Below are 14,366 nucleotides of genomic sequence, written 5' to 3' on the forward strand. Positions count from 1 at the left end.
CAATGTCTGTTTCATGTCAGCAAATATACAACAGTGACAAACTGTTGTGTTTCAGTTGCAGGGACCAGCAAAAGTATTTCAAGTTATCTGTGTTTTGACAAGATCTGACGCATGAACTTTGCATACATTTTTAATATTTTCCTAAAGTGTAGCAAGTTATGGAAGCTATTATCAATTGATGTTGCACCTTCTTTACTTGCCTTGACTAACTGAATATTTATAAACACCCAGTTCCAATGTGCTGTATTGATTTAACCGTTAATTGGTGCCACACATGCTACAAGAACATGCATGAATCCCAGTTTATATCTTAAGGCACTGTGAAATTTCATTGGTTTTACAATCTATATCATGTGTCTGTTGGTTATAAAAAAAAATAAGAGATTCTTCTTTATTAGAATTGATGAATTTGCAAGTTAACTGAGTACTAAATTCACAACAGTTTTTGGTAGACATGATAAGTTTGTAGTCAGAAATATTTGAGTTTTTCAATGGTTATTGTATTAGAAGCAAAGGGTTCATCATACGGTTGCGTAATTGTTACATGTATTGTCCCCCTGGAGAAATCTCATGAGGTCAAGTATCCCATGCAGTTATTTGGTTTTGACAGCCAAGTACGAGGGTGTGTAACCCTACAGATTGTGTGTCGTGACATCACAATGGCTTGTCCTGTTGATCATGGTCTTGGGATTCATACACACACAGGACATGCTGGTATAGAAGAAATATTGCTGTTTGTGGTAGGAAACAATATTCACTCTGAATAATTGTTTTTCTCTTTTGTTTTGCAGAAGATCGACATTATGGGAAAGTTGGTGGATGACCTTATCATCAAAACCCAGGAATACCTCCAGCCAAACCCAGGTGTGTGCATGTGACTGTCAGGCCAGCAGTTAAAGGAAGCACAACTCCAATGATCATGCATGTGATAGGAACTTATTGTATTGGGCTTTATCTGCTGGTCTGAAGTTTATGCCATTTATCACATTTTAATCAGTTACACTTTGATAAATTACATGCCATTCATTCTTATTTGTCACGATAATCATAATATGAATAATGTGAACTCACACATCAAATATTGATCACATCACACAGTTTAAGTCTTCAGCAGGTGATTTGCCTGCTGAAGAGTCACGATATGAGAAGAAAGAACCTGTCTGCACTCTAGGGTCTACATCACTGGTCTACATCACTGTATTGCTTATGACAAGATGTGAGTGGCTCAGACTCTGAGACTATGTTTATCATGTGTCATTGTGCCAGTGTGGTTAGCTTCGCTGTTCCATCTATGGTTTGCCTGGGCAAGACATGTTCACTGACCACCATAATGTGGCTGAAATAATGCTGATTCTGGCATTAAAGAACATTTACCCACTCCAAAATATTAGCAGTCACATTGTTAGGTAAAGCAAGTTCCTTCAGCTTTTCTTTGTATGATCTGATATTTTCTCATGATTATGATACAAAAGCTGCTTTCTTGGCATTGTTTCATTTTGTTCTATATTTATGGGATATTTCCCTCTTGTTATAGAATAGATCCCCAGCTACCATGATTAAGTATGAGACGGTAGCCACAAAATGAATTCAGAGTGTGTACCTTGATTTCATGGATCATTACTCCTGCTAACAACCACCAGAGTGTCTGTCCCAGACTTGATTATTTACAGGCCACTGTATATCTGTTACCAACCACCAGAGTGTCTGTCCCAGACTTGATTATTTACAGGCCACTGTATATCTGTTACCAACCACCAGAGAGTCTGTCCCAGACTTGATTATTTACAGGCCACTGTATATCTGTTACCAACCACCAGAGTGTCTGTCCCAGACTTGATTATTTACAGGCCACTGTATATCTGTTACCAACCACCAGAGTGTCTGTCCCAGACTTGATTATTTACAGGCCACTGTATATCTGCTAAGAACCACCAGAGTGTCTGTCCCAGACTTGATTATTTACAGGCCACTGTATATCTGTTACCAACCACCAGAGTGTCTGTCCCAGACTTGATTATTTACAGGCCACTGTATATCTGTATATCTGTTACCAACTACCAGAGTGTCTGTCCCAGACTTGATTATTTACAGGCCACTGTATATCTGCTACCAACCACCAGAGTGTCTGTCCCAGACTTGATTATTTACAGGCCACTGTATGTCTGCTAACACTACCAGTGTGGCTGGGCCAGATTTGATTATTAACAGGCCACTGTATATATGTTACCAACTACCAGAGTGTCTGTCCCAGACTTGATTATTTACAGGCCACTGTATATCTGCTAACAACCACCAGAGTGTCTGTCCCAGACTTGATTATTTACAGGCCACTGTATATCTGTTACCAACCACCAGAGTGTCTGGACCAGACTTGATTATTTACAGGCCACTGTATATCTGTTACCAACCACCAGAGTGTCTGTCCAGACTTGATTATTTACAGGCCACTGTATATCTGTTACCAACCACCAGAGTGTCTGTCCCAGACTTGATTATTTACAGGCCACTGTATATCTGTTACCAACCACCAGAGTGTCTGTCCCAGACTTGATTATTTACAGGCCACTGTATATCTGTTACCAACCACCAGAGTGTCTGTCCCAGACTTGATTATTTACAGGCCACTGTATATCTGCTAAGAACCACCAGAGTGTCTGTCCCAGACTTGATTATTTACAGGCCACTGTATATCTGTTACCAACCACCAGAGTGTCTGTCCCAGACTTGATTATTTACAGGCCACTGTATATCTGTTACCAACCACCAGAGTGTCTGTCCCAGATTTGATTATTTACAGGCCACTGTATATCTGCTAAGAACCACCAGAGTGTCTGTCCCAGACTTGATTATTTACAGGCCACTGTATATCTGCTACCAACCACCAGAGTGTCTGTCCCAGACTTGATTATTTACAGGCCACTGTATGTCTGCTAACACTACCAGTGTGGCTGGGCCAGATTTGATTATTAACAGGCCACTGTATATATGTTACCAACTACCAGAGTGTCTGTCCCAGACTTGATTATTTACAGGCCACTGTATATCTGCTAACAACCACCAGAGTGTCTGTCCCAGACTTGATTATTTACAGGCCACTGTATATCTGTTACCAACCACCAGAGTGTCTGTCCCAGACTTGATTATTTACAGGCCACTGTATATCTGTTACCAACCACCAGAGTGTCTGTCCCAGACTTGATTATTTACAGGCCACTGTATATCTGTTACCAACTACCAGAGTGTCTGTCCCAGACTTGATTATTTACAGGCCACTGTATATCTGCTACCAACCACCAGAGTGTCTGTCCCAGACTTGATTATTTACAGGCCACTGTATATCTGTTACCAACTACCAGAGAGTCTGTCCCAGACTTGATTATTTACAGGCCTCTGTATGTCTGCTAACAACCACCAGAGTGTCTGTCCCAGACTTGATTATTTACAGGCCACTGTATGTCTGCTAACAACCACCAGAGTGTCTGTCCCAGACTTGATTATTTACAGGCCACTGTATGTCTGCTAACAATCACCAGGTTGGCTGGACCAGACTTGATTATTTACAGGCCACTGTATATCTGCTAACACTACCAGTGTGTCTGGACCAGATTTGATTATTTACAGGCCACTGTATGTCTGCTAACAACAACACAATATTCCCTGACCAAGACTTGATCATTTGCAGGCAACTGTACAGCTGAATTATTTTTTGCCTTGCCATACAACACCATTTACTTTCACTGATGTTTTGACATCACCAAATGAGAGATGGTTTTTGATGGTTTAGATGAATTGATTGACCAATATTTTATCACTAGTTGCAGCTCAAGAACCAATGTTTTTGGCCTCTTTCTGTGTCAGATCAGATATCCTGAACATTGTTTTTTCTTTTCAGCATCAAGAGCAAAATTGTCCACAATGAATGCATTATCAAAAGTCCGAGGCCAGGGTAAGGTGGCGCCGTATCCACAACCAGAAGGAATCCTGGGAGAACACATGATCAAACATGGCAGGGATCTTGGAGATGACAGTACCTTTGGTAAGTAGTCCACCAAGTATGGGATCCATCACCTCCAGAACAACAATACGTAACGCAGGGGATTACTTACAATCATCAAATGCCATATGAGAGGTCTATTTTAGAAGTAAATTGCCTGCAGGTTATGTACGCTATAGAAAAACCATCTTGTGAGTGCCTGCTTAAAATGAATACTACTTCGGCGGATGACAAATGGATGAAAATAAACTCTCAGCTGTAAACCAATGGGCTGTTTCTTTGTGCCCCAAAGCGTTATTGTTTGTCATATATTGAAATAGTTAACTGTAGGTATAGATATGTCCCAGTGGATAGGCTCATCAGGATACATAGTGCCGTCACTCGGTAACTCAAACCTGTGGAGAAAGCATTATAGTTTGTCATCAACTGATATAGTTCACAATTATCTGATTATCACTTTCCAGCAGTGAACTCCAGCTTGTTTTATCTGCCTGTGTTGTCCCCTGGGATGTAATATGGGGTGATGTAGCAATGAGCTTGTCTGTCCATCTGTCCATCCCAAATCATTTTCTGCCAGGATTGTATCTCTAAAATCCATAGGTATTCATTCATGAGACTTTGAACATACTGCTGTCAATTGCTCCCTTTTGCTATTTGTTGCTTTTTTATCCCCCGCCGCGCGTTTTGCTCGAAGCGGGGGATATAGTATTAGGCTCTGTCCGTCCGTCCGTACGTACGTACGTACGAATTGGAATATCTAAAGAACTGTTGACTAGATTCTTTTCATATTTGGTACCTAGGTTCATCACAGTATAAGAAAGGTCCCAGTCAGGTTTGGTGACCTTGACCTTCATTTCAAGGTCACAAGGGGACTTTAACGTTTTACCCTTGTCAGTGAGCTATCTCAAGAACCGTTCACTGGATTTTCTTCACTTTCAACACCCAAGCTTTACCTAAGGAAGGCGCAGGGCCCAGTCGATTTTGGTGACCTTCAATGAATTTTCAAGGTCACAGCAACACTTTGAATATTTCAGCATGTTAAGCTGCATGTTAAGATTGTCAGCGAGATGCCTCAAGAACCGTTCACTAGATTTTCTCATATTTGAGATCAAGCTTCATCCAGTGAAGGCGCAGGGCCCATTCGATTTTGGTGACCTTCACTGAATTTTCGAGGTCACGGCGACACTTTGAAGATTTCAGCATGTCAACCAGCATGTTAAGATTGTCAGTGAAATATCTCAAGAACCATTCACTGGAGTTTTTTCATATTTGACATCAAGCTACATCTAGGGAAGCTGCAAGGTCCATAATTGACACATAATTGTCAAGGTCACATGGACACTTTGAAAATTTCAACCGTTAAGCTGCATGTAAAGATTGTCAGCGAGATATCTCAAGAACCATTCACTGGACTTTCTTCATATTTGATACCAAGCTTCATCTAGGGAAGGTGCAAGGTCCAGTCAAGTTTGGTGACTTTCACATAATTGTCAAGGTCACAGGGACACTTTGAAGATTTCAGCATGTTAAACTGCATGTTAAGATTGTCAGCGAGATATCTCAAGAACAATTCACTGGATTTTCTCCATGGACTTTCAAGATTTCCCTTGAATGTTTTTCAGTAAGCAGTTATTACTATTTTTGCATATTTCATACACAAAGACATTCATGTCAAGGTCAAAGTCAGTCTTGAAAATATTTGTGCGTTTGAACAACTACAGAACAAGATATCAAGAGAGGTTGACTGGTCATGTTTTTGTTGACATTTAACTTCACCTTAAATTACGACCTTCACTTTCATTACTTTTTAAGTTTGATTTGATAATTTTGCGGCGGGGGATTATGTCACCTTAGTGACAAGGCTTGTTGTACTTTTACTTATTCCATTTTGCAAGGAGCAAGCTTGACGTTGTCCCTATCATAGTGGTTTGTTTGTCTGGACTATATCTCTAAAACTAATAGCTATTTTCATTACTAATACTGACAAAAGCTACAAGTACTAACTAAAACTAATAGTGTCCTTTATACGTATATGGACTGATTAGGAATACTCTCACCAAGTGACAGATCACTCTTGTAGAAGTTCCTGTAACAGTCAGGTACAAAGCAAGGAAAGAAGATTAACAAGTCAACCAATCATTACACTGATCATTCATTAACACCTTTGTTGACAACAGGTTGAAGTTGAACCATACATAAGGTCATCATGATCAATATGCTCTTCAATTGCTTACTGCTGCATGAAACACCCTCACACTATGTTTTGTTAGACTTTGAGGAAAACGCCAACTTATAGTAACATGAAAGATGTCTTCTAAATTGAAGACATCGTGAAGTGGAGTGATTTAAGAAAAAATTAATTTAAGTATAGCGACATCATTCCAATGTTTTAGATTTAGATTTTGAACAAATTATTCAAATAATTGAATAATTCTGTTCTGTCAAAATATCTGACTTCAACAATAATGATTAATGTCCATGAGAACAATGAATAATGGGAATCAGTTTTAATGCATGCAATATTTATGAGTTCAAATATTAATACGAATTTCAGTAGCACACTTGTTTAGGGATGTTCTCTCCAACATGAATATTCATTGTGGTATGTTAAGCCCTATTAGGACTGATGTCAGCGACAGCTGCCATGCTATGGTATACAGCCCGTATCACATCTCCAAGCACCTATAACATGTGTTGTACAGTCACATGGTGGTCTGTGGCAACACAACTTTTATTGCCTTGTGCCACAATTTAAATTGACAATTAATTACTCTGACTCATGTTGGCAATTATGACAAACTTTTATAGATGACATATTTCATGTGTTTCCTGATGTCAAATTCAGAATGCAGTTAAATCCCATTTGTATAATGTCTCCGTGGCCCAGATAATAATGTGGTGGTCAGAGCACTGGTAGATCGAATTTGGTTTGTTTGTTTTTTACATGACAAAAATGATTTTTGATTTACTATTGATATGATTTTGAAGGATTTGCATTCTGTTGAATGTAATTCAATGAGTTATAGTTCCGTGCAAGCACACAACATATTTTCCAGGGATAATGTAAATGGTGGTAGGTTACAGGGTTGATTGCATTCCAGATACACAGTCATCTCATGTGATATTTACGATCAGTAATGTCATGAATAATTAGTTCACTGCAACTGCAGTCCAGCTTAAGATATGGCCAATTCGAACTGAAGGCAAGGATGTATTGATGTAATCTTGTGTTGAGAGAGGAGACATGATGACATTACACATGAGATCATTGTGCAACTTCGCTCCATCACGGATGCTGGAACACCCATCACATTGATTAACACACATATTAGGGGGGTTGGTAGGTCAGTGGTTATTTCCTTGTCATGATAAACTCTCACTCAGATTTTGTACTTTGGTACAATTTATGTCTTAGGTTGTCGGTGCATTCAACATCTCATGGTTATTTAAAGGGTTGCACAATTCTGCTGTGATGTTGCTTAGTTTGGCATAATACAGTATTGTGTTGACTTCATTTTATGGTTGAAACTGCTTTCTGTAAATGTTTTGGAGCGGTTGGGTAGCCTAGTGGTTAAAGCTTTGGCTCGTAACGCCCAAAACCCGGGTTAGATTCCCCACATGGGTACAATGTGTGAAGCCCATTTCTGGTGTCCCCCACCGTGATATTGCTGGAATATTGCTAAAAGCAGTGCAAAACCATACTCACTCACTCACTGTAAATGTTTATATTATTGTTAATTAACGTAAGCGAAACTGGTTTAACCAAGCTGCTTAATCATAGACGTCCATGCTGTCTCAATGCTGTTAGACATGTGACTCACAGTGAAGTGCCAATGTCTGGACTTGCTGTATAATTCCCTCTTATCTTATTTTACATTATAGATTTGTAAGTAAAAAAACGTTCAGTTCTTTTCATATCTTAATCAGGTATTTTATTAATATCATTAAAAAATGCATGCCAAATATATTGAAAAGATAAATTTTAATCTTTAAAATCATATATCAAACCTTTTTAATTATATCTAAGACTTTGTTGTCATGGAGAGAGCTTCTACTTTGTACTGTTGATGTAAGTTACAATGACCTTGGATTGACACATTCCAATGCTGAATGATGATCCTGACTGAACACGGCTGCCATCTGGAGAGTGGTTCATGTGGGAGGCTGGCCAGTGATCGCTGGCCATGTGTGCTGCTCACCGAGTGTGGCTGGACTACAACGTGGTATTGATTCCTGTAGTCACAGTCGTACCTACTGTCTTCAGGAGGAAATCACACCTTCCAGGGCTGGAAGCAGTTACAAGGCTCTCAGTACACGCAACTGGTCACTTTAACAAGATTTTAGTTTGAGTAAGGTTTAATGCAACCTTTCTGCTACTTCAATGGGATAGTGGTTTATACATTTGGATCAGTGGTTCAATCCCCATTGCAGTGTTATACCAAAAGATGTTAAGAGATGGTACTTTCTCTTACCCTCCCTGAATCATTGAGGGAATAACACGAGGACTGGGTGGCTTAGAATCGGTATGTGACTGAGTGGGGTTATCTATGTAATACATAGTCATGTGGGCCAGCACCATAAACTTGAATTGAGTCCGGATTAGCAGAAGCAGCCATATAAATGCATGTCTGTAGGAGTGAAATGAGTGCGGAACTTGACCTCACCTCACCATACCTCACTGTTCATATTACTATTAGTAGGCAAATGCTTCCTTTGTAACAGTTTTTGAAATTTATTTCCTTCAGTTTGCTGACAATAAACCTCATGCATTCTCCTTTTCCTTGTATTTCATCAGACGTGAAGCACGTTAGACATGTAACTGATCAAGGCCAATACAGGATATTAATACTAAATATTAACAAGTATGATCTGAATATTTTCCTGCTTTATGTACATAAGGAGGCGTTGGGGTAGCCTAGTGGTTAAAGCGTTCGCCCGTCACGCCGAAGGCCCGGGTTCGATTCCCCACATGGGCACAATGTATGAAGCCCATTTCTGGTGTCCCCCGCCGTGATATTGCTGGAATATTGCTCAAAGTGACGTAAAACCCCCTCCCTCATGTACACAATCACAGTAGAGTCATGTACATAGGGAAGGCACACACATGGGTTAGGTAGTGTGCAGCTGCTTACACTGTTGTCTGCACTCCTTTCTGCATACTTAAACCCATGTAGACAGTCGCCTGCCTTTGGCTTGTGAGACACTTACAATGCATCCATCCAGGGAGACCAACTGGTGTGTATTTGTTTCAGCTTTGTCCAGGTGTTGACACAGGCACACTTGACCCCACATACCTTGCAGAGGATCAGGTGTCCTCACTCAGGGTGGGTGGATACACACTGGTCTAAAGCTGTATTTCTGCATACATATCACTGCCCACAAGCCTTGTCTTCAGACAGTATTTATTAATAACCTCATGATTACTGGGGATCAACAAGACAAATATCATGCATTTGTCGCTGCACTAACTCAACAACAGGTTTTGGTGTTTGTGTGGCTCTATAGCCAAGTGAGAGTTTTTGAGGATTTGGTTTGTAAACTGAGGAAACGGGCATATATCATTTTCTTTTTAGCTCTACGCATTGTTGCATACTTCTTATCTGAAGTCCTTGTTGGCAGCATGTTATGACAGTTATCAATTCAAATATGTCTCAAGAGTAATGGAATAAATCATTAGCAAGTGATTAAGTGGCATTTCATTGGCTAACCAAGCAGTTAGTTTTTGTGTTTGCTTTATGTTGTAATAAACTGTTTCCTGATTGACTTATAATAGGATAGGGGATGGCATGCGTTATTGTGCTGAACAATGTCAGATTTCCGGTTGTCATTTATTGGGAGTACACAGTGAAATCAACAGTCTATGAGTTAACTTGTTTTCAGATCATTTAATATTCTGGCGCATTGATTGTTATCTAAAATCTACTGAAGATGTTTTTCACTTGGCTGATGGTATAAAAGAATGTCCAATGAAGATTTGCTAAAATGATGAAAATGTCCTGATGACAATTGTCTCTAGCAAAGTTCCTTCATTATCAATGTTGATAAATCTACTACTAAGTATTCACTTTTGTCTATTTTGGAGCTAATGGAGGAGCACATATTGAATTCAATTCTCAACTGAACAATATGCATAATTGTTTTGTTGTTACAGCCTTGTAACAGTTATTTCTATAACAGCTCGCGACCTGCAGGAATCAGGGCATTCGTATAGAAAGTGATCAATGAAAAAGGATCTTCTATCTGACTGTGCGAGCCAGCCTTGATGAGATGAGGGCTTAGGTGTAACTACAGCAGAGATTCCTGTGGTAAAGCATTAGGTGATAGCAAAGAGGATGACACAGGATATAGGAAATACCACGGCTGCAGTAGTGATACCAGGACAGGACAGGAAGTGTTGCAATTATGTTGCACTGTGCACATGGAGGATTTATTATTACTCTCTGATCAACTTTCAGTTTCACGATGTACGAGGTGTAGAAGCACGTGAAATGGTTGGTTCCTATGTATGCATCAGAAAACGTGACCACTTGAAAAATTACACTTCCCTTAGCTATGAGAGAGAGCTTCCTGGCTATAATTAGTCACTTCATCAACCTTGTTAGTGACGCCAACCTTGTTGAGCATGTAACAATATAAAACAACCTCCTTTTTTGGTCTTAATTGTTAATAAATGTTTTTTGTGTGTCCAGATGCTCCTTATGCATTTGGTAGAAGGGAAAATCTTAATTAGTGTAATTTGACAACATTTAGTTAAAAAGCTATTCATTATATCATTATGAAGCTACAGGCCAGCTGATGTCATGTACTGGGTAATAAGTAGGAGGATGTGATGAGCCCTCTCATTGGCCAGATGAAGATGTGTGACCCGTTTCGAGGAGTATATTGGCTAGCTGAGTACCAAACTTTACTTTGTAGACAGGCCTATATATTACATATATAGCGCTGGGGTATATTTCACAAAGAGATCTTAGCTTTGAGATAATCTTATGACAGTTTTTGTGCTCTGGTCCCTTTGTGAAATGGGTTTGTTCAAAGAAAAATAGCCCCAAATACAGCTCTCTCAGGTTACAACCTTTAGTTGGGGGTCAGGGGACTTCAATTATTGACTTTTAGGGACCTCAGGGGCAATATGGTGGTTTGGGGAAGGAAAGACGTGTCATTTACTGTGCATTTTGATAATTCCTTTAGCCTTGAGTGAATCAATGATAGAGTGATTGATGGTCATGTATGATGGGGGAAATGACCAATAACTGTTTATTATGCATTGTAGCTGTAATATTGTGCATCCCTTGGGGCACAGTGAGTATATGTCTTTCTGCGTCTATACTGGGTGCACATTTGTCAATGGTTGTCAAGACACGCTGTGAGTTCATGGTGACTTGCTGTGGACTAAATGTCGTCTGTATAACCTATTGTGTGCTCACAATAAACTAACCTGAAAAGGAAGCATGACCTGGTATATCTGGTACTGTCAGCACGAAGTAGGTATGGGCTAAGCATACACAGACACTTCAGTCAGCATCTAGATCAGTGAATGCTTATCAATTATGAATGTTTTCTCATGACAATAGACGTCAGCAGTCTGTATGGTGTAATTATAACCAGCCATAATGTGGCACAAATTAGTGGTTGTTGATTATGATCAGTGGTTGCTGAATTTCAACACAGAGCAGTTGTCTAGTCTAGATTTTGTGACAAGTCTCTGTATTTGTTTTTTATCTGAGTAAATTGTAGCTGTATGTACCATTTCTGTTTAATAGTATCACTATCTATGGTGATACGTATTCACACATGACAAGCAGTAAGCGTGACATGGTCAATATACACACTGACATATTTAAAATGAGTGAAGCCCCGCTAGTCCGACTCGATAATCCGATGTCTCGCCCCCGGCGATTTCAGCTTGTTACCAATCTATGCCTATATAATTTGCCTCGATAATCCGAAATTCGCTTCCGAACCGACGGTAAGTAGCTGTCACCAATCAGTAAAATAAACAGTAAATTGCTTCACAGTCCGACGCTGTAAGTCGTGTTCACGAATCGTAGAATAACACCGCCTCGCGATGTTTACTTAATTAACTGGCCAACTGGGTTGTTGTTTTAATTAGACATAAAAAGCTCCCCGACTGAAGATACTGTACATTTACACTTTGATTGACACCACAATACAAAGGCGTGGATGACAAGTGAGCTGTTTTGTGATTGGTTAATGTACTTTGACAGACAGATCCGGGTCACGCGGACTAAAAGTGATTTTGCTTTTACTTAACAATGCTGCAAGTCACAAGTGTGCTTCGCTAACTTTGCTAAATGTGACCAAATACCACGCCTCATATTCAACCGATGGATGCAGGAATAATTCGACATTCAAGGCATACTACAATAGATCGCTTGTTAGACATTACCTCACCTGTGCTGAGGAAGGACGGATCAGACACGCCGGATCAACATGGATGTCACTCGGTAAAATTATTATTGATGTGATGAATTAAGCTTTACATTAAATGCTTATTTGTTTTATCCAGATTCGCGGTCGCTTTTGTAATTTTAGGGAAGCAACTTGGGTCTTGATTCAGTAGTCCGACTATTCGCGAACCGACGAATTTACTGAGAAACGCAACCGTCCGGATTAACGAGGCTTCACTACTACGACAAGCATGGGTTACTGAAGATCAATTCTAACCCGGATCTTCACGGGTCGGAAAGTGCTTGAAAATAAGATGCTATGTTCAGTTCCGTTTACGACAATTTTGCTGAACATTTCGTAAGTGTGATGATAATGCTGTATATATTTCCACCCTTGGCTGATGGATCACTCTCAGTCAGTTGCCATTGAAATGTACACAAGGTGCAATGAGTCCCAGATTTGCCCAGGTTATACTTCTTGCTTTATCAGCACCACAGCTTGTTGGCTCGTCACGCCGAAGACCCGGTTTGAATCCCCACATAGGCACAATGTGTGAAGCCCATATCTGGTGTCCCCCGCCCTGATGTTGCTGGAATATTGCTAAAAGCGGCATACAACCAAACTCAGTCAGTCAGTCATTGGTAGTAAAAGACCTGTACCCCACCATGATATAACTGAAATCCTGTACAAAAGACATGAACCAAACCAAAGTATCACTCAAATATACCTGATAGTATTGATATTGATATTTTACAAAGTACAACATTATGTCTGTTATCATTTATGAATTAGTTAAGTCTGTAAGGTATCAAGTTAAATGCAAAGGGCAATCCAAACATGACAGTCAGCGGATAAAAAATTCATGACAGAAAGTAAACCCACCTCTTTCCTTCAACAAAGTGACAATCCATTGTAAATACAAGCAAGAGAACCAGTTTTATATGTGAAGGACTTAGTTGTAACACATGTTCATTGCATGCCAGGAAAGCACAGGGAAGTTTAGCTGTATCATTGTGGACACATGATCTCACGAAAGATGATGTGGCATTGCACTTGGCAGTTGTAGATTGTGTTGAAATGAACCAGCTGGTCATAAAACATAACATTTTCCAACATAATATCAAAACCATATGGCTATCCAAAATGATGGAAATTTGATCTGTCAGCATTTTCAGATCATGCATGAAACAGTAGCAGTTTAGGTTTCAAAGCTCTTGAGCAAATTGATATTATCCAGTACTTATTTTTGCAATGACATCACTTACTATTTAAACAACATATGGTGCATATTGCTGGGCTCATAAGTACAATTGTCCCAACATCATGGAATAAACCGATGACTCAACACTGGTGACTGTATTTTTAACCCCTCTTTCCCCCCCCTCAGATTGTATATATAGTTGGTAGGGGATGTAGTCGACACCTCATCCGCCTGTCCGTCCGTTCGTAATCATTTTGTTTCTGGAGCATAACTCAAAAACCGTTCTAACTTTTCCAACAAGAATTGGTAGATATATCAAACAGAACCTAAGGTGGTGCCTTTTGCTATTTACAGATTTTTGTCATTTTTATTTTTCTTGGTTTCCATGGAAACGTTTTGGACTTAGTCTGAAAAAGGGAGGGGTGGGCTTCATTTCTGGAGCACAACTTGAAAACTTCTTAATATGTTTCAGCAATACTTGGGAGATATATGAGGCAGATCCCAAAGTGGTGCCTTTTGCTATTTGCAGATTTTTGGCATTTTTATTTTTCCTGGTTTCCATGGAAAAGACTCGGACTTAGTCCCAAAAGGGAGGGGTGGGCTTCGTTTCTGGAGCACAACTCGAAAACTTCTTAATATTTCAACAAAACTTGGGAGATATATGAGGCAGATCCCAAAGTGGAGCCTTTTGCTAGTTGAAGATTTATGGCATTTTTTTTTTACATGATTTCAATGGAAACAATTTGGATTTAATCTAAAAAA

General features: G+C 39.7%; 1 protein-coding gene across 6 annotated transcripts in view; it reads left to right on the forward strand.

Moving 5' to 3' along the window:
* Positions 1–14,366, forward strand: part of LOC124253377 (endophilin-A3-like) — a 62,575-nt gene that overhangs the window by 18,401 nt on the left and 29,808 nt on the right. For all 6 annotated transcript variants that reach the window (XM_046687127.1, XM_046687129.1, XM_046687126.1 and 3 more), the window contains exons 3-4: positions 792–864; positions 3,893–4,036. In XM_046687127.1, the coding sequence (XP_046543083.1) occupies positions 792–864; positions 3,893–4,036 (217 nt within the window). The remainder of the gene's footprint in view (positions 1–791; positions 865–3,892; positions 4,037–14,366) is intronic.

Source organism: Haliotis rubra, unplaced genomic scaffold, assembly GCF_003918875.1.
Source record: "Haliotis rubra isolate DU_JTF1 unplaced genomic scaffold, ASM391887v1 Scf54, whole genome shotgun sequence".
Classification (NCBI taxonomy): domain Eukaryota; kingdom Metazoa; phylum Mollusca; class Gastropoda; order Lepetellida; family Haliotidae; genus Haliotis; species Haliotis rubra.